Source organism: Clytia hemisphaerica, unplaced genomic scaffold, assembly GCF_902728285.1.
Source record: "Clytia hemisphaerica strain Z4C2 unplaced genomic scaffold, Clytia hemisphaerica genome assembly, whole genome shotgun sequence".
NCBI classification, from domain to species: Eukaryota; Metazoa; Cnidaria; class Hydrozoa; order Leptothecata; family Clytiidae; genus Clytia; species Clytia hemisphaerica.
This window is the reverse complement of record NW_027104432.1, coordinates 109,554-130,424: the sequence shown is the minus strand read 5'-3', so window position 1 is coordinate 130,424 and position 20,871 is coordinate 109,554. Positions and strand designations below refer to the sequence as shown.

Sequence of the window (20,871 nt, the reverse complement as noted above, 5' to 3'; positions counted from 1 at the left end):
ACAAATTTCAAAAAAAAAAATTTCAAAGATTTCAAAATTAGCGGGTCCAACACTGCAGCCTTGTGTAGTATCGAACGGGACTTCGCGACTCCGTCACGTCCAAAAAAAATTTTTCTTGAAGTTTTTTAGACTGGAGTCGTTTATACTGCGTGTAATACTAATAATACCAATACTAATAATAATACGGGATTTAGTTTGTATAAACGACTGGAAGAATCCGGTGTTCCAGCCTTATAGATACAGGGGCTAGCTACGCAGAAACTTGCGTAGCGAGAAAACAATTTATCAAGCAACAACAAACTCTCAAAACGAAATCAACTCAAATGAAAAACTTTCAATACACAAATCCACACACATTTTTTTTCTCAAGAATTATTTTGAGCAGGAAAAAATTATAATTGCAATATTGACACTTTTCTTTTGTTTGGAGTTAGTGCACAAAGGTTTCTAGACGACTAAAATTGTTCCATTCATAACTTTTTGCTTTATTTCTACTATGTATAAATTAGTCGTCTAGCTTGCTAGACTAGAAGTTTTTTGGTACTGTTACTTCCAGGAATTCCGTTCCGTCGTTACGTCATGCGGTTTGTTTTGATTTTTCTGCTGATTCAGCGTTTTACTAAAGAGGAAGAATATTTGCCCGGGGGTTAATTATACAATAATATGCACGAGGTAAGTTTGAGAAAGAAAATTTCGTTGCGTCAAGCCTTTTAATTCAAAGATTTGTAAATTATTTTACTTCTGTTTTTGATAAATTTCTTCTTATTGACAGATACTGCTAAATTTTAGTTTTTTTAAAAAGCAAAATCACCCCCGGATTAGAAATCGAAAGTGCTCCAATCTGTACCAACATGGCCGTGAAAAAATCTCAGGTCGAAACCACGGAAAATTTTGAAGACAAGAAATGCCGAAGGAAGTTTTCAAATCAAAACATTGTAAATAGTTTCATTTGATGGTTTGATTGATAAACATGCCCAATGTTAGTTATGTTTAAGAATTAGATATGGAAATGTATTTATGAGAATTGATTGATATTAAAATAAACAGACAATAAAATGACCTCGAAAGGATACCGAAAACTTTCCATTGAAGAAAAAGAACCAGCAGAAAAGGGTCCATTTCTTCAAGAAAATACCGATAAGGACAGCCAAAATGACAAATCAAAGACTAAGAAGTTTTCAAGAAGATATCATATATTATTTGGTCTGTTTACCGTTATGATGTTTGGAGTTGGTTTAACTGTCGGTTTGGTCATTAGACAAAAAACAGGTATCATATGAATTTTAATGTTTCATAAGGCGGTCATCGAAAAAAAAATGCTCTGTTTGCGTCGCAACGGGTGTTAAAAATGCATGGGGGCGGACGGGCGGTCAAAAACATTCCCCGGGTTTTTTTAAATCATGCCAGTACCGTAGCTTGGTCTAATGTCGACATCCCTCGTCTAAATTCGACACCCTTTTAAAGAGCTGAAAAATAATAGAAAGGTTGAAACTATTTTTCTTTGCTTATAGCCAGACGATGTCAATCGAACAAATCGAACGCCGAATCAATTGAACGCAATTGAACGCAATCGAATGATTGAAATTCGATTGCCGAACGCAATCGAATGCCAATCGAATATTACCGCGATTTTCTCGATTGATTCGATTGCGTTCGATTAGTGCCTGGATTCGATTGATTCGATTGTGTTCGATTGATTCGATGATTCGACTACGTTCGGTTGGCTTATGCATTCGACTGGTTCGACTAATTGATTCTGTTGATTAACGTTGATTCTCGTTCAACATTTGAAGAGTTAAACGAGATGATATGAATCATTTTAGCCTGGATTCTAGAAAATGCAGATCATGCAGGCCCACTGCCCACATGTTTACTGCAGGTTGTGTGTCAAAGCCCGTTCTTTGCGTTGATTTATCTATCGTATCGATACTTAACCTCCCTAATAAGAGGCGCTCGAAATTGAAAGGAATTGAGGTAAATTGGAATCTAATTTAATCGACCACCCGTCGAACGCAGTCGAACGTAATCGAATATCAATCGAAACGTAATCGAATATCAATCGAACGTAATCGAATATCAATTGAATCAATCGAATTTTACCCAGAATTTTGCGTTCGATTGATATTCGATTGCGTTCGGCAATCGAATCGCAATCATTCGATTGCGCTCGATTGCGTTCGATTGATTCGATTGGAATTTTCGTTCGATTCCGTTCGATTGACATCGTCTGGTTATAGTAAGAGAGGAAAAATTCTTTTTCAATCACCGTTTCCAACTTTCATATTATTCCTATCTCTAAAGAAGGGTGTCAAAATTAGAAGAAGGATGTCGAGATTAGACCAACTTACGGTAACTCAGGGGCAGGTGGTAACGCGAGTAAAACAATTTTTCGATGGTCATCAGAGCAATTGAGAAAAAAGCTATACTTTAAAAGAACAAATTGCTTTTCCCAGATTTTTTTCCGCATCGTCCCAAGTTAGAGCAGTTGACAGTAGTTTCCATAAGCGATTTGTCATTTTGTCATTTTTATGTATGGATAAAGCAACCATCGAAAAATTGTTCTATTCGCGTCACCCGCTGGCATTAAATTTTCCGCTGATTTTCCGGTGCGGAGATGCAGGAAAAATCTGGAAACCTGCCCCCGACTTACTGAAGCAATTTTAAAAAACCCGGGAATTTTTCCGACCGCCCGTCCGCCCGCCCGCATGCATTTTTAACACCTGTTGCGACGCGAACAGAACAATTTTTTGATGGTCGTCTAATGAGTCTTAGGACCTTTTAATACTTAAAGTTTAGGTAGATATAGATCCAATTTTTCTTCTATTCCTATCTCTAAAGAAGGGTGTTGAGATTAGAAGAGGGATGCCGTCATTAGACCAAGTTGTGGTATCTGTTATATATGTTCTTGCGAAGTGTAGCTAAAATGATGCTGTTCTCCCTCATAGTTTCAATCTAATTTATCAGGATTATTTGTTTTGTTTATGTGTTTGTTTGTTCGGCAGAGGAGAGCTGGGGAGGAAAGCTATACATTGAAAGATCAATTTGTTTTTTGCAGATTTTTTCCCACTTCTCTGTGCATCAGAAAATCAGTGTATAATAAAATGCGGGCACAGGGACGCGAACAAACAATTCGAAATTTCAATCCTTAAACACCTTTACCAATAGGCCATTCCAGAAAAAAAAAATTAACCCCTAATGGATGACATCAATTTTTGAAATAAATTTTGGCACGGAATTCCAGGCAAACTTTAAAGAGAAAGTATCGGAATTCCACGAATTTTACTTAATTTTGCATTAAAGTATTGGAATTCCATGATTTTTTTAGGTTACAGTAACGGAATTCCACTGTTTTGATAGGTATTTTGTAAATTTGTTACAGAAATTCCGGACTTTCTTGAAAGCAATTTGCTACGGAAATTCCATGTCGTCCATTGGGGGTAACGAATAAAAACTGGAATGGCCCAATGGTTGTTTTGGAGAACACCACAGTCTATTGAATAACACCACAGTCTATTGAATAACAAATTACTGGACATACATAACTTTCTCTCAACCAATACTTAAATGTGATAATCATCTTTTCCCTAGGAAGCTGCTGTGTTGTAAGACAAATCTTGCTTAGATTCTTCCCTTGAAAAAAAAACAAGTAACCAAAAGTGGCCATGCATGTCCTTAGCAACTTTAAGTCATTTTTAAATTGCAACCTTCTTTGTGGGTTATCATAACAAACATTGCAATGATAAAATAGACCCTTTATTTCCTAATCATAATTTATTATTCAACGTTATTCATATTCAATATTCCCATATTCCAGTCATCTTGAAAGAACTACTAAAAAGAGATCATTTGATGTTAATTTTCTGTGAATATGATGGTCAAAGGTTACACATTTAATATGTAAATTGTTATTTATACAAAAAAAGTGTATTTTGGATTTAGAATTTAGAAGTAAGGCGAGGCCAATTTAATATGTTGTTTTACGGGCCCGACTGACCCTATTTTTGCTCAAATCAAAAAAATAATAATATTGAATTTCCACTACAATATATTTTACACACTAATTATTTGTAAAACTTAAATTTTAATAAAGCTGAAAATTAATTCAAGAAACTGAAAAGTTTAGAAAATCAAGCATTCCATAACACTAAAAATTTACTTTTATCTTTATCAAAGATAAAAAAAAGTGAATTTTTGATCCAGATATTTTTTGGAAAATATTTTCATTACCTTACCAAACCTGATAAATAAAAAATTTATTCTTATTTTACCGACCGACTGACCAACCCATATTTTTCTAACGATCTGCCCGTAGAACAACAAATTAAATTTATCTCGCCTAACTAATTAATAAAAGATTTATTTCAGTTTGATGAATTTTGAAAAAACTTTTATAGTCATGAATGATGATGTCATCAACCTTAAGAATAATAAAACCTTTTTAAGTTTTTGCAATACCCTTCTCATCAAATGTAAATTTTCTTGGCATAATTCTTACTTGCAATTTTAAATTTTAACTTTTTAGATTGGCTGACAGGCACAAGTATAAAAGTTAGCACTGGAGTCGAAAGGCTGAAAAGAGCGGACAATAAATTTGCGATAGAAGATGTCATGGGTGGGAAATATTCTTATTCGACTTATGGCTTGACATGGGTTTCAGGTTTGTTTTTATCCCATTTAATTAATTTTAAATTAGTCCTGCTTCTTTTTTCAAAAACAATTGAAATGATTGAAAATGAAGAATTTTTTTGGAATTTTTTGGAAAGTCTTTTGTTCTCATCTTAAACTAGTTCTAAATCTATATTTTCAACTGGGCACATTTTATGTTCTTTATAGATGATTCATATTTGCATTCTGAAGGAAGTGTTCTTAAATATAATATGAGTAGCATGGCTACTGAAACAATCATCGATGCTACTGATAACGTAAGATGCTTCTTGAAGAATCTCATAATTTGATAATTTTCTGTAAAACAGAAAGATAATCCAAGCTTGTGACACTTATCTTGGGATCCGTACTTGCTTGTGTTAGATTGCAACTGTATGAAATTTGGAAAACACTATCTTTTGTTTTGTTATAATTCAGGAAGTCTCTTTTGACTTTACAAATGAAAATGATGTTCAAAATGTTGAAAATCTAAAGACTTATAATTTTTTGATAATCAATCTTTCTCTAAATAACTTCTAAATGTGACTTTCTTCTAGCAAAAGAAAAGTGATAATTAAAAATGTGAAGTTTAAGAAATTGAGCTAAGTTTCATACGATAGTGTCAATTCTCTTATCAGACTCAAAAGCTTAAAAAAGAGAGTAGAAGCTAAAACAATGATTTCTCCTTTAAGTTGATTGTACATTTTATTAGCTAATAAAAGCATCCAGGCTCAGAATTTATAGAAAACACAACATTGCTGTCTCTTAGACTTCATGAAAATACTTAGCGACAAGCCCAAAATAATGCTGTAAGGTTATTTAAGTTACTTAAGTTCAAATAAAGGACATGTGTATTTGCTTTACATTTTTAGTATAGACATAGCTATGGTGATTATGAATTATCACCCGATCAAAAGTGGGTGTTATTATCAAATAATACCAAGAGAGTAAGTGATGTTATTTTCTTTCTTATTTAAATATTTTGTTTCCAGAAAAAGATCAGAACTACATGCTTTTTTTTATAAGAATACACTTTATAAGAATATCCGTGATGAAAATGGCCAAAAATTAAGAATATGGTAAGAATTTCACCATCATGGAATTTAGCAACTGAACGAACCTAAGAATGCCATTTTTAATGCATTTTAACCTGTAGATTGCCAATTTCGATCTTAACCTAAGTAAGAATACCGTAAGAATATTTCTGGATGATTTTCGCCAAAATGTCAAGAATATCCATGATGAAATAAAAAAACACCATTCTTATAAAAAAAAGCGTGTAGATGATAAATTTGAATGTAATGTTTGATATTACAAAGATGACTTTGGGGCTCGAGCAATAGCTTGGGTTTTGGTTTGCTTGGAGCAAAAATCATGCTCATGTTTTCATAGAACTACATAAAAAATTATTAGGGTTCTTTTTCATTTGACAAATATAGTATAGAATTTGTTTAAAATGCATGCTGGATACTTATGAGAATTCTTTATTAAAGTGACTTTTTATCATGTTTATTAATTCTTTTTCATTTTTTCATAGCTTTATAGACATTCTTCTTATGCTGATTACTATATTCAAGATTTACGTTCAAATGCTGAGCGCAATAGCAGGTAAAGAAATTCTAAGTCTTTTTTATCATATCACAATTCATCAAGTTACCAAAAAGGTGAAGCATTTCAAATACTGGAATCTGGTTGTCCATTTTTTTCAGAAATGTATTTTGGGTTTAGCAAAATGATTTTAATGCTTCATCCAAATTATTAAGAGCTCTTTGAATTTGGTTCCACGAGAGTTATTATATTATTTTAAAAACTTCGTTTCAGTAAACCTCGAACGATAAAGCTTGAAACACCAGATAAAGATAAAACTGAGCAGATTCGATATGTTGGCTGGGCCAAGAAAGATAATGCTCTGGTAAGACTCGTCAAGATTGATTTTTTATACCAGCTTCTTCTGAAAGAGTTTTTTTTATGTTTAAACAACGAGGCCCGTCCGGATACCAAAGGAACAATTTTTGAACATACACAATGTTGTAGATTTTTAAAATTTTGTGAATATGATACATTTTGGAAAGTTTTGTTTTCACTGATTTCAAAAGTAAAATGTAACTTCTTTTGAAAAAAACCTTAAAAACTATTTCTTGACTTATATTTAGGTGTTTGTTTACAAATGCAATATTTATTACGTTCCCGCCGTCCTGGAGATTACAGATCGATATTATCAACTGACAGACAATGGAATACCAAAGAAGGTTTTTAATGGTGTTCCCGACTGGGTATATGAAGGTATAAAAATCTAATCATTCAAACCAAGAAATTCCTTGATTTAACAAAATTCTCAAACTTTCCCAAATGTTGTATGTAACTTCCCATCAGTGACCATTTCTTTAATATGATGACAACAAATTTCAAGTTACGTAAACAAAAGTTATAATAAATCATACCTACTCACTATTCTGAATCACAACAGAAAAGGCCTTCAAAATTTCAGACTGTTACCAAAGATTGAACAAGACAGAAATATACTCTCTCTCACAACAAACTTCTCTCACATAAATTTTGTTCATTCTTCATCTTCTTCTTCTTTCAATTAATTTTACTGATCATAAATGTTTGATAACCCTTTTTAGGTTTTCCATTTGTTCTCTTTTTGTTTTTGTTTTTATCTTTATTTTTGATGGAATCAGTTTGAAATTAAAAACACATGTCATTTTTCGAAAAGAATTTACTGTTAGCACCAATATTTTTTAAGTGTTTCATAATAATTCGAATTCAATTTTAGTATTAAGAGATTTCAATTCAATCGTTAAACACACAGCCTTTTTTGGTCTACACCAGGCAGGAGACAGTTCCAGAGTTTCAAGCTCGAAAGGAAGGAAGATATGACGTAGCCTATAATCTTTTTCAATACGTTGATTTATAAATTATTAGGACTTTTCTAAGTACCAGATTCTGATCTCATCAATTTCATCTTTATAATCTGCTTTTTTAATATTTCAATTCGACCATCTTTCCAGTTGGAACATTTGTGACCACAAGGAAGCCATAATATAACCATCACCACCACGCTAATAATTCAAATTAATTGATGGTCTACTCTTCGCTTCCTCGTTCATACTTCTCTTTTAATAGTTTGCTTCAAAATTTGGCTTTAATGAGCAGACCGATTTAACTACCAACTTATTAAAAAAAAGTTGCTGACATATTTTTCAATGTGTGGCTACATTTCTCTCTGATTATTTTCTCATCTAAAATGAAGAATAAAAATCTTCTATGAAAGGCTAAAAATAATGAAGAACGTTACCCAACTTTTTCATGCACAATTTCTGACATTTTTTTATAAATTTTGTGGTTAAACCGCCAGTGAGAATTCTGAACGCAGTGTGGACAAGATCTAGATAAGGAAGAAATGCATATTCCACTTTGCTACCAAAATGAGTGCATATATCGTGACAGAAATTCTCGTTTCTTGTCCAAACTCTAACTATTTATAAAACGATGAATAAATCAACATTCGAATCCCACTAATTCGCTTTTATCAACAGAGGAGATCATCGCTTCAACGCACGCCATCGAAGTCTCCAAAGATGGCCGATACATCGCTTTTGTTACATTCAATGCTACGGATGTTCCCTTCTTCAAGTTCCCCGTTTACGGTTCCGTCGATCATCAGTACACAACTATTGATAAAATTGCTTACCCAAAGGTATAGTAATGTGTTCCTCTGGTGATCCCTTTATTACATAGTCTCCTAAATGACTATCAGTTCGATTTTATCCCTTTGAATGGAAGAGCTGAGTTTGGAATTCAATTTAACTCTGCGCCGACTCCTCCTGTCTTTTTAATATCATACAGTAGTTGGCTTTTATATTATTGACCTCGTTGAATCTTTTTTAGTATACTTGTGGTGATCTCAAGTCTGTCAAGCAAATTACTATCAGAAATGTCAACTCAAAATAGATATATAACTTTTTTACCCGTTCCAAAAATTATTAATGAAATCAGAATTGACATGGATGTCAGAATTATGTAACTTTTTTCATTTTCCCCATTAGGCTGGTTACCCCAACCCCACTATCAAGTTCAGTGTCATTGACATGGAAGAAGTTTTGAAAAGCAAAAGCAGAGAATCTAAACGATCACATCCAAAACCACCTGCGAAAATCTCCAAAACGTAATTTTGTAGCTAATATTCTTAAAAAGAATGTTTTAGTTTTTTGAGTCTGCTTGAAATCCTTTAGAGCTTATTATACCATTTTTGCCATCCTTCCAAATCACTTTCTATAATAAAAAACATGATTTCTTTGAGCGACAGTACAACCGTTAGAAAGATTTTGGCTAAAATTGAGTGACCTAAACTGGAGAGGCAAATTAAAGAAATTAGGAATTCTAGTCGTCTTAGAAATAAAGTTTCTTAAGGATTTTATGTAATGAACTAATCAAAGCTAATTTTGGACTATATTTTTCAGTGATTATTATTACGCCGTCATGAAATGGACGCCTGGGAACGAATTATTCGTCCAATGGATGAACCGCGCTCAAAACGAGACTGTTTGTATCACATATCCTCCTGATAAAGACGAGGGAAAAACTGTAAGACTTGTCGTATACAATTGATGCTCTCTAATTCGATTTTCAAGGGGAATTACATTTTTATCGAATAAAGGAGCGTATCGAAACGAATGGTATAACGTCGTTTATGAGAGTTTCATGTTGATGGTAACTTTCAATATATCGAATAATGAAGCGCATCGAATACTAGAACGTCGAATTAGAGAGCGTTAACTATAATTTGTAATGCGTGCAATTTTAATATTAAAACCTCTATTTTTTCCACAGGCGACACAAATCGATTTTCCGATGAAAATACAAGGAAAAGTATTCCAGACTTGTTTTTTTTTCTATGAGTTTCGGTGTTGTCTGAAGATGTTTAATTTTGTTTTCTTTATGTACAGGTCGAAGAGCATTCAACGCTGAACGGGTGGATTGACGATGATGTATGATGGCTTCATTTTTTCTTCTCCTTCTTTAAAACAGTGTTAAAAGTATTTCCGTACCTGTGAAATTTAAAGGCTTTTCCGTTTCAAGATTCTGTATAATGCACCAAAATTTCAAGGATATCCTGTCCTGTCCTGACTTGCTGTGTAAAATCCATTTTGACCAAAATAACATTGACCACTGTTAAAAGGGGATTTTCTAAACCTCTCTCGTTCGTATTCTGCTAACGTTATAAAGTTCAATAATTTTCCTTTTTAGTATGTGAAACCGAAATTTTCACCAGACGGCAGCTATTACATCACAATGCTACCCATTGACGACAATCGACATTTGGCGAAAGTCTCCCTGACCAGTGAGGTATGATATAACTGTATGATTTGTAAAGTTTTTATTGATTCGTAGGAAATTTTATCAATCCACAATTAGTGCCATAACATATTGGCACTTTTGGCTAATTTACCATTTTTCGAAAATTGAAGTTCGAGAGAGAATGTCAATTTCGGGCCTTCAACTTGATTTCGATCTGGGAGAGAGTTATTGGTTTCTAGGCTATATTTCAAGCCCTACTGGACCATTTTTGAACTTTTTGATCCTCAGTCTAGATCTTAAGTCTAGCGTTAAAACTCAGAGTTACGACTCTACACTTCGAACCTACTTTAGAGCACTTACAAATCGATTGTGGTTTCAAAACACCCCGGTGGATTTCCTTTTTGTGCCAAGTTTTTCGTCACCGATTGTAAATTCTGATTAAAAGGTTCATGACCGACTCATGTCCATGATATCTTGAGATATGTTCCGGCCATTTGCAGTTGAAATTAATTAACCAATTCATTTTTCTTTAGACACCATCCATAGATTATTTGACTCGTGGGAAATATTGGGTTCAAGATATCAACTGTTATAACAGTAAAGACAATTTAGTGTAAGTCAGAAGTTTCGTCAACGAATTGTTGTCAGAAAGTCGACGCGTGGTTTTAAAACAGATTGCACTCCTAGGATAAAGAGTATCCTTGCCATTGAGTTTGAAGCCCCGAAGGGCTAGAGATGAATCTTCAACCTTTCCCGAGCAGGAAAAAGGGAAACCTTGAGATTTGCACCGCATTAAGGATGACGCATTGAACCTAGCGCTTTCTTTGTTTTCAAGTGGCAATTTTTCCAATGGGTCCACGTGGGTCAAAGCGTTGAGCGGTTCAAAAAAAAGTTCTTTACAGGTATTGTATGTGCTCCATAATTTGATTGTATGTTCTTTCGTGGTGTCAATTTCAATCTTTGAATCCACACTTCAGACACCACATCATTTTCGACCATTTCTTAAGGAGGGCTGCTTGGATATTTTTCTAGATACTTTCGAAGCACAGAACAATCACCGCGCTATCGCCAGGTTTACAGTATCGATGTCAACACAAAGGAAAAGAAATGTCTCACTTGTGGACTGATCAAAGGTACTACACATTTTTATCATTATTAAAAGCTCGCATTTCAATAAACGTGGTAAATGCTGCAGTTTGGTTTTAGAAAGAATTTCTAATCTGATAAATCAATTTTGAATCTTGCCGAAGAAACTTTTGCCGAGGAATGTTTTGATCCATAAATAACGAGTAAAAGAGCCGCAACACGCTTTTTCTTTTATAACAGTTTATAAGAATATTCATGATGAATTTTGCCCAAAAGTTAAGAATATGCTAAGAATATCATCATCACGGAATTAGGCAACTGAGCCTAAGAATGCTATTTTTAGGGCATTTTGCTCGTAAATTGCTCTAAAATTCCCCAGCCATGCTAAGAGCTTTCACAGAAATGCAAAATTTCTGCTCATATTAGATTTAGGATGAGTTTGGATCCAAACTGCAAGAATATTATAAGATAATTTTTCCCAAAAAGTTAAGAACGACAGAACATTAGTTCATTCCCCTTCAGGAGTAGACAGATTTTGGCTAGCTAGACACTTTTTTAAACAACAAATTTTCTTTGTGAAAAATTCCTAAGCCGTTTTTCATAATTTATTGTGAGATTTGATTAAAAATTATCCGTTACTTGAAATATTGTATTTTCACTTTTAACATTTTCTTTGATTCTGTCGCTCGGCAAAACTATCGTTCTCAGTCCGGAAAATATTTTATTCTCATTTTAACTTTTTTTACCGAAACTCGCTTATTATTTTTCAAAATGAATTTCTGAAAATATCTCGATACAAAAAATATACAATAGCCATAACACCTAAAAATCTGTAAATAGTTTACTTTATATGGAGAGATCAACAACCCAGCTGGCACACAACGTTGTTTCAACGTTAACTTAACGTTATATGGACGTTGTGAACGTTAGATAAACGTTGAAACAACGTTGTGTGCCAGCTGGGAACCCTCGAAAAGTCTACCGTGCGTGAAAAATTCAAATAACGGTCTTTTTTAAGGTTTCAAACTTTTAGGCTTTTTCAATCCAGCTCGTGATTTTAAAACGAAAAACCATCTAACATGCATAAACACCCGAAAATGTTGCAGGGACTTGCAAAAATTTGCTTTCCAACTATGGGAATGGTCCTTTTGCTAATCCGTCCCTTAAAGAATCTTTAGAATTTCTATAATCACCCTTCGGGTTTTCGGCACTTGGGATGAATAATAAATCTTCCTGATTTTTTCGTGCATTTTTGTTGATTTAGTCCCTGTAGCTATCAATGTGTTTTTCGCATAAGTAATTTATTTCTGTTTTATTTTGGGATCCTTAGCCTAGTTGTTAAACAAACCCTTATTTTTATAGACCCTACCACCAAACAAGAGTGTACGTACCACTACCCAGTGTTCAGCAAACAATGTAGCTGGGTTTCATTGATGTGCCAAGGTCCATTCCTCCCTACTGTTCAAATGTTCGACGTCAAAAACGAGAAAGTCTATCAAATGTTGGCGTCTAATGATAAATCTCGTGAGCAACTGAAAGAGAAGGACCTACCAGTCAACGTATATTACACCATTAAATCTGATGGATACGATATCCCAGTGAAAGAAACACGACCTCCGACCTTTGATGTCAATAAGAAATATGCTGTCTTATTTGATGTCTATGGTGGCCCAAATACTCAAAAGGTATAACATTTAGTATCTTAACAAGATTCGAGTAGGCATTTCTTAGTTATTTCTGTCCAAAGTTGATCTATAAGACTTGACTTTTTATGACAACAGAACCTTCCTTTCTGCCCAATATACCTCATCCCCATGCAGTAAATGGTTTTTTCACATGAACCAATCTTTCATTTCATTCTAGCTCCTTATTTACCTAACCCAAATACTTCCCACTCTTTAACCTTTCCCTCCCCCAAACTCGAGCACCCTTAACCTCTCCCTTTTCAAACCCTCAACTTTAGGTGACAGACCAATACGGGATAGGCTTTAACGATTTTTTCGTTCTTGGACATGACATAATCGTGGTCGCTTTCGATGCGCGTGGAACTGGCTTTCTTGGGTATAAGTAAGTAATGAAAAGAAGTCCACCCAGTGATCGAGCTTAAGCTCATGCTTTGTTCATTGTTTGTTTTTCCAGCTTAAAATGTTTTTTCATGTCCTGGGTAGGAAGGGTAGGGAAACTTCTTGCAGTAAAATCTTTGTTATTTGCTAATTTTTGGTATACGAAAGTAAAATTTTAGAATGAAGTCGTAACCCTCCACTGTGAGAGTGCAATGAACAGGGTATTAAGAGCAGCTCAACACTGATACATATCCAAAGAATTTTTTCGATAAAAACTTATCGACGTTTTTTATCTCAATGTTTTGTCTCAAAGTTTTCACTTTTTAGAACTCCAGAGTAATTCATTGGATATGTATATTGGATTTTAATCTTCTTCGTTTACGCTTCCTTCTTCTATTGTTTCCGTAATTTTTACTTTAGGTGTTAGATATGTTTTCGTTGCACTTCAATGAATACTTATGCACTAATTTCGATATTCTGGTCCTGCAAATTGATGCTCGAGGCTCTGGTTACTATGGTTATGAGTAAGCTTAAAATCTTAAACTTTAAACTTTAATATTTACGTAAAAAATGTAATATAAAATTGTTAATTGATAAACATAATTGATAGACATTGCTCTTATTTCCAGACATGAAAATTGAAAATATAGATTACCCTTCTGTTTCAGAATTTCTTTTAAAGGTTTTGTTTTTAAATAAGAGTGGTATCGTTTGCTTGCTTATCACTTTTGATTCACCCAAGCTTTTTCACATTGGTTTGACACAGATGTGGAGCAAGATTGGTCAGAAAAAGGAAAAGAGAACATTTTTTTGCTTATATCAGCATAATGTAACAATAGGCAGACACTGTTTTTATATGAAATGTGTCTGATATGAAACGGGAACACTCTAGTAAAAATAAAACCTTTAGATTAATCTTTAACCTATACATAAATATGCTAAATGATCCTAAGTCGGTTAACAGTAATATTTTTGTTATATAATAGTACAATAATCGTAACGGGATAATATCAATTTGTTCCTTCAGTTAAATATTTTTTCTGAATTATAGCATGCTACACTATTAAACATGATAAGCTTGATACTGAATAACTTTGGTTTTGTTTTGATTTTTGATAACATTTCTTTCACCACCTTCTATTTCCAGATTTTTACATGCAGTTTACAAGAAGCTCGGATATTATGAAGCCATCGACGCCATCAATGTAGCAAAGTACGTTTCCCATGTTTTCATTTGGTCTTAACGTAGACTCTCCATTTCAACATTGCGCTCAAAAAATCGCGTTTGGGATAGAGATGAGAGGCTACTATGATAATACAAACTTTTAAAAAGACTAGGCGGTAATCGCTAAATTAGGCAATCTGATAGTTGAAAACCACATAACTGAAGCAAAATCTTTCTCAAAAATGTTAATAATATCCTTTTTGTAGATATTTAGGAGAACTGGAGTATATTGATAAAGACAAAATGGCCATTTGGGGATGGGTATGTCCTTCAAAATCAACTTTATTTTATTATAAAATTTTAATTACTATCATGGCGAATGATTATACACGATATTATCGACGCAAAGTGATTCCTTCAGCCTAAGATATATACTTGTTTCACAAAGCCTTCGTCTTGATTTCTTGTCACGACGGTCCGCCTCTATTATTTATTATTTGCCGTGTATTTAACACATCGTTTGCCTTATTGTCCCAGTAATTTTGCTTTTGATACAGTGCCTTTTTACTCGATGGAAAGCTCTAAAATTTTTATTTCTTTATTTCAGTCATACGGAGGATTTTATTCAGCCATCACGCTCGCCATGTCCAATAACACGATCAACACAGCAGTCTCTGTGGCACCTGTCACCGATTGGAGATATTATGGTAAGGTTCCTTCCCAAAGTTGCGAGAGTTTGGAACATTGGAGCGCGTCTGTAGCGACCTGTAAACGTTTCAAAAACTACCCGCTTTGCATAGAGAAATTTGTAAAATTCTCAAAAGTTCTCAAAAGTTCTTTTCCATCAGAGATTTCCTGGCTAAGACTATGTTCGCACGTAACTTTTCATTTTAACGAAATGAAGCCCTTCTATTAGTTAGTAGTGACGTACAAACTAAATTTAACCGATAGAATGGTTCTATTTTGTTTCTAAGCAAAACGGAACCGTAGCGTGTGACGTAGACGGTCTAAGGGCTTTCTGCGGTGTTAATTACTTTCACTTTCGATTTCAGATACTGTGTACAGTGAGCGATATATGGGTCTACCAACAGTTGAAGATAACCTAGCTGGATATCAGGTATTCTTTTATCCTTGTTACCAAGTAATGTTTTCTGCCATAGAGACTGTTTTTACTTGTAGAGATTATTTACTTAGAATATTCGAGATATTTTACCGACCTCGATTTTGCGGGACAAAACCGCGGGATGATCCAAACCTTTTCAGTCACTCCTCCATCTTCAAAAGGGAAGAAACATGAAAAGAAAAAAATTAGTAGAAACTCTTAAAACAGAGGAGACATTATATTTTCCTTTGTTTTCATTTGTTTTCATTTCGAGTGTAGTCCATATTCAAACCACCCAGCCTAACATAACTTTACCTCTTTATATTTTAGCTGATAACTTTAGGACCTCAAAATAACTTTTAAATTAAGGGATTTTCTTTCATGCCCTTTGCATGGCTCATTTTCAATGGAACTTTGGGCGCCAAAAAAGGGTAGTCTTATTCTGAGATTTTCTTTCTTGAATTTCGAAATTCACCATGAACGATAAAACCAAAGTTATGTACTATGGAATTGATGAAACTTTAGGATTGTTATTTTCTTGAAATATTCTTTTCACACTCACTACCAGAAATGTTTTATCTCGAGAAGGGATATACTTTTTGTGAAGAGTCTTTTGTCTTGGCCTTTGAAACTTGTAGCCGAGAATCCCAAGAGTTTGAAACCACAAGACAAATATACAAAAACCACTTCTCAATTTTATTATTGTTATATTATCATCCCTACCACCACATGGTGTAAGAGAAACGAGAATAACAGGATACTAAATGGAAACCAAAAACTTGTGATTAGGATAGGTCAACTTGTTCAGCAGCTGTTTTACGAACCCGACCACCGACCCTTGAATCAAAATGAAAATAAAACTAACTTTGGGAGAGAATTTTTCCAAGCCTTGAAAAAAATAATTCAAATTGATAAACCATGGCTGGAACCCCCCCCCTGGCCTGAGGGGGGGGGGCTAAAAGGTCGAGCAGCAATTGGTACCTGATTTTAGCCTGTGGCTAGGGGGGACTAACCATGTTAGGGGTCACCTAAATTTTTTTAGATGGACGTGGGGGCTAGATTCTATGTTTGGTGATTGAATTATAAGTAGCCTACCAGACCATAGGTTGGCACTTTCTCATCTTATATTTTAATCTAAGCAATGCTCAAAAACTGATAATTTGGTATCTAATATATTATCTGCAGTGCCGTAGCAACTGGGGGGCACCAATAATTTTTCAAAAATGGTTATTTTGCAAAATGCAAAGTTTTTCTTTTTTAATTTGTCATAATTGTCTTATAAATGCATGTTTTGAGTGCATTTTCAAGCAATCTAGAGCTCAAATTTTCAAAATTTTCCCCCTTAGGCTAAACCATGGTTGGCCCTCGCAGTGTCACTAAACTTCATCCCCCTTAATATGAAAATGCTTCCTACTGCACTGATCTGTAAAAATTCTTTAATCCTGATGCATTTACTTAGATAAAAGATCTGTCTGGCAAGGGATCTGCACGCCTGACTTGAACCTTCAGTACTTAGCTTATCTCTTATATCTTAGGGTATTTATTCTATTTAGCAATAAGCTAAACTAACTGTTGTATTTGTTTGATTGTTTGAAAAGAATTTTCGAAAAAATTTGACGTGTCATTGGCTTAGAGGTCACCTAAAATATTTGGCAACCAGGGGTTACCTAAATCTTAGGGGTCACCTGAATTCTTAGGGGGAACCTAAAACCTGCTGCCAAGCCATGTCTATAACAAATTCTCTCGTCACTTCTGTTAACCTGCCTTGTGCCTTATAAACTACACTTTATAACTCGAGCAAATTTGCGTTCTCTCTGTCTGCTCGAGTTATGAAGACTCCATTGTACTTTTCTTTAACCATGCTGTTGACATTCGTATGATATTGACCCGCTGATATTGTTTCAAACTCTCTATACGTGTTACGTGTTACGTGTTGTGAATATAAAGGGTGTTTAATTAAGGGAACTCTTCCTCTCACGTTGTTACGTTACGTAACTCTCGCGTTGTTACGTTGCGTAATTTGTAATGAATTTCCCAAATTCTTCGAAATATTGCTTTTTCTATTCTTCAGAGCACTAATATCATGTCAAAAGCTGAGAAATTTAAAGGAAAGAATTTTCTACTGATGCACGGAACAGCAGATGGTTAGTACTTCAAAGAATCCAACTAAATATACCCATTCTTTCATTAGACTATAAAGTACCCCCCTGTTACAGGCCCGGTGGAAGGCTGAAGGCTCAAAATGAGATATGAGAAAAAAATCTCATTTGCTCAAAAGTGGGGAGGCTGAAGTCTCCCCGCTTCCGCCGGGCCTGTGTTAGGCTAGTTATAGTTCATTTTTATGCTGCTTTCAATTTGGCCTCTAACAACGTCTGTGTTGAACTGTTCTCATAACAGATCATCCGTTCTCCGCGCATTACACTCTGTGTTTTAAAAAGTTGCGGCGAATGTGATGATCTGATCTACTTCTTCATCATCAACAACAAAAAACGCGTCGCTTTTTATTTTGGATAAGCTGGAGTTTTTACAAGCTCCTATTTGATTTAGTTGGTCGTTAACCACTAATAAAACGATTTTATTACTTTTTCTAAAGAACGCCTCTTTTACTCCAAAAACCAATTATTAAAGTATCTTATAAAAACTCCAGCACATTCCTTTTATTTGAACGCGTATACGAAAATCGAAGCGGAGGCGACTTGGTTGTAACGATATGTTTACCATTGACTTAATGTTTTGATGTGATCGTTTTATCTCGGACAATCACTGCGCTCAAAAGCTCGCTTACTCTTTTCATTCGAAATCTTATGTGCACTGGTTGAACCTCTTTTTGTATTGTGGAATAAAGGGGAGATGAAAAAAGATCCTATATGTACTCTTATGAAATTATTTAAAAAAACTGTGAAGTGTTTCACCAATTTTTTTACTGATTTTGAAAATGTTCTCTTCTTTTTTTAGATAATGTTCATTTCCAAAATTCTGCACAATTATCATCCGCTCTCATTAAAAATAAAGTCAGTTTTAAAACACAGGTATGTTATTACTGGATTTGTCATAGTTTTGTAGAGTCATTTTCATTAGTAACATTAACTGATCTTCTTCCCTGTTCACTTTGTCAATTTCTCATAAACGATTCCAGAAAACAGTCGGACCTGAAATTTTTTTGCCAGTTGAGATTGATTTTATATTACTGTGGCATATGACTTATAATCAGGGAACTTTTTAAGTCTGTAGAAATGGCCCCGTATCTCGCTTATCCAATAGTTTCGTGAGGGAAATCTCAAATAGAAATCTCTTCGAAATGAATATGACGTCAGGAAATAAGCGCATTACTGGCCTCGGTTCCTTTATCTGAAGAAAACTATAAATTAAAACACACGTTTGGCCTGAGAAATGTTTTCAATTATCTCTCTTTATAACCCATACTTCGACTTCTGGAAAAATCTCATCTTTTCATTGTACTTAAGGAGTTCTGCTACATTTCGAAATCTTCCCTGTGAAGATATCAGTTTTGATCAAATATCTCACTTTCTTAAAGATTTCCAAACCATTCGAAGTACGCTTTCTTTTTTGGGTAGTTCTTGGAAAACATTTCTGTGTTGGATTTTTAGTGCCTTGACCACTCATTTCTTAAGTTCTTCACGGGAAAAAAGGATATTTCGCTTTGAACAATGGAAAGATTTCCCTTCAAGCGTTCACGAAATTTATTTGTCTAATGACCCAGCTACACGAGGGAAGGTTATATTATAAGTCTTTCCGACCGCTGCCAAAAGATGTATTATTAACCATTCTAAAAACCTTTCCTTCGAGAATAAAAATCGGCTCTTATATTTCCATGTCTCCAAAGGATATAATTCTTTTATTTTATTCAATTTTGCAGTATTTCCCAGACCGAGACCACGGTATAGAGAGTGATGGATTTATTTATTATAAAATTGCTGAATTCATTCTGTTACATTTGAAAAATGAGCAACTCGAACCCTTGAACAAACCTTTTGGATTTCATTTCCGTCCTGACCAAGAAAAGTAGTATGGTATGTACCACCCTCCCTCATACCCTTGCCCCCTCCCAATCCTCCTTTACCCCTCCCAATCCTCCTTTACCCTCTTCCTCCACCCCTCAAGACCATACAGCCCCTCTGTTGTTAGACTATCTGCTATTCAATTCTGAAATTAAAGAAAGAAGAAAGTTCATAAATTAAAGTTTTCATTTTTTTCTTCGATAAACACCCAATCAGACGTTCGAAAAAGAATACTTGAATTATTATGTTCCTGGACTTTCATTTTGGTTCACACCTTTTTTCTCAAAAATTTCAAAATATTTTTATCATTAAAAATTATATTTTTGGAAGTGTTTGGCGAAAAAAATCGAAACAACTCATTAGTCTTAATGATGGTTAAATGGACTTTTCTTGAAAATTCTGATATTCACTCCTGTGTCTTTTATATTTCAGTATTACCCAGACAAAGATCATGGCATCAACCCAAGGGATCATCTTTACCAAACCTTCGCCGAGTTTCTCATAACAAAATTGAGATTAGAAACTACTTAGAAACGAAGAAGACGTAAAATTTAGGGAAAAGTCTTCATTCTGGTCATTTTCCGGAATTCGTGAAGGATGTGGGTTGGAAAGAAAAGCCTGTTGTTGTGGATTTGCACTGGCCCCTTTTAAGGAGTTGCGTACAACAACTGTCTTGGTTGTAAGTGAGAAATAAGAAAATGATTGAGATAATAATCTGTACTAATTAAGATTTTTAAGTGATTTATGATTAAGGGCCAGACGTATTTCTATCATTCGTATCATTCATTCATTGTGAATGTTTATGTCGAACACTGCAATGTGTCCCAAAAAAAGCGAATACATTTTTGATCCTCAAAACTCTTTATCTAAACTGGGCTTTGAAGAATTGAAATAATTTTTAAATGCTCCATTCATACACCCCTGTGTCACAGACCCTGGGAAATTTGGCAGAAATTTCAGTCCTACTGGGAAATTGATTTTGATTTTATCCCCATTAGAAATTCAAAGTTTAAAAATTGCACTCCAAAACCATCTTCACGGAGGAGAAAAGTTCCACCGGGGCTGTGAGACAGGAGTGTCAAAATATATTCAACTCCCAAGACGAATGAGTAAGTTTTTGAGATTGAAATATCAAGTATGTAAGTCATATAATTCCGCATAAATTGTGAAGATTTTACTTGATATGAAAATTGGTGTGTTTTTTTTGGGACACGCTCGACACGCTGTATTTGTTGTAATGGGGAAATACAAAGTCAACCTTCTTAGAAAGTTTCTTTTTTGAAGCTCAGTAGCTATTATCACTTTTTACCTCGGAAATCGTATTGTTGTATTGTATTTGTTTTTTTGGGAAATTTTTGGGATTTTATGATATTTTGGGTAAAAAATTCAAAATGTCATTTTTATTTATAATTGGAAATAAAAATCAAAAATAATTTCTTTCATGGTCAAAATATATATTTTTGTAATAGATTCGTGTCATATTGTATT

The 20,871-nt window shown here is 34.3% G+C and overlaps 1 protein-coding gene across 2 annotated transcripts; it reads left to right on the top strand.

Annotated features, from left to right (window-relative positions):
• Positions 1 to 845: 845 nt before the first annotated feature.
• On the top strand, positions 846 to 20,209 carry LOC136820604 (prolyl endopeptidase FAP-like). Of its 2 annotated transcripts, XM_067076797.1 has the most exons (24): positions 846 to 1,269; positions 4,523 to 4,657; positions 4,834 to 4,922; positions 5,517 to 5,591; positions 6,182 to 6,252; positions 6,466 to 6,556; positions 6,798 to 6,927; positions 8,187 to 8,347; positions 8,697 to 8,815; positions 9,111 to 9,234; positions 9,597 to 9,638; positions 9,898 to 9,996; positions 10,482 to 10,561; positions 10,981 to 11,081; positions 12,397 to 12,719; positions 12,998 to 13,101; positions 14,245 to 14,310; positions 14,529 to 14,583; positions 14,870 to 14,969; positions 15,315 to 15,379; positions 17,436 to 17,508; positions 18,320 to 18,393; positions 19,242 to 19,395; positions 19,816 to 20,209. In XM_067076797.1, the coding sequence occupies exons 1-23, from the start codon at positions 1,056 to 1,058 to the stop codon at positions 19,389 to 19,391; spliced, it is 2,541 nt and encodes an 846-aa protein (XP_066932898.1). In that variant the 5' UTR covers positions 846 to 1,055; the 3' UTR covers positions 19,392 to 19,395; positions 19,816 to 20,209. The 2 variants fall into 2 exon arrangements, with proteins under 2 accessions (XP_066932898.1, XP_066932899.1); XM_067076798.1 differs by lacking the exon at positions 19,242 to 19,395 and having other exon boundaries at positions 958 to 1,269; positions 19,816 to 20,012.
• The last annotated feature ends 662 nt before the right edge of the window (positions 20,210 to 20,871 follow it).

Coding starts and splice junctions, on each gene's coding strand:
- LOC136820604 (XM_067076797.1), top strand. CDS start 1,056: ATGACCTCGAAAGGATACCGAAAACTTTCCATTGAAGAAAAAGAACCA. Junction 1,270..4,522: donor GGTCATTAGACAAAAAACAG/GTATCATATGAA, acceptor TTAACTTTTTAG/ATTGGCTGACAGGCACAAGT. Junction 4,658..4,833: donor TGGCTTGACATGGGTTTCAG/GTTTGTTTTTAT, acceptor TGTTCTTTATAG/ATGATTCATATTTGCATTCT.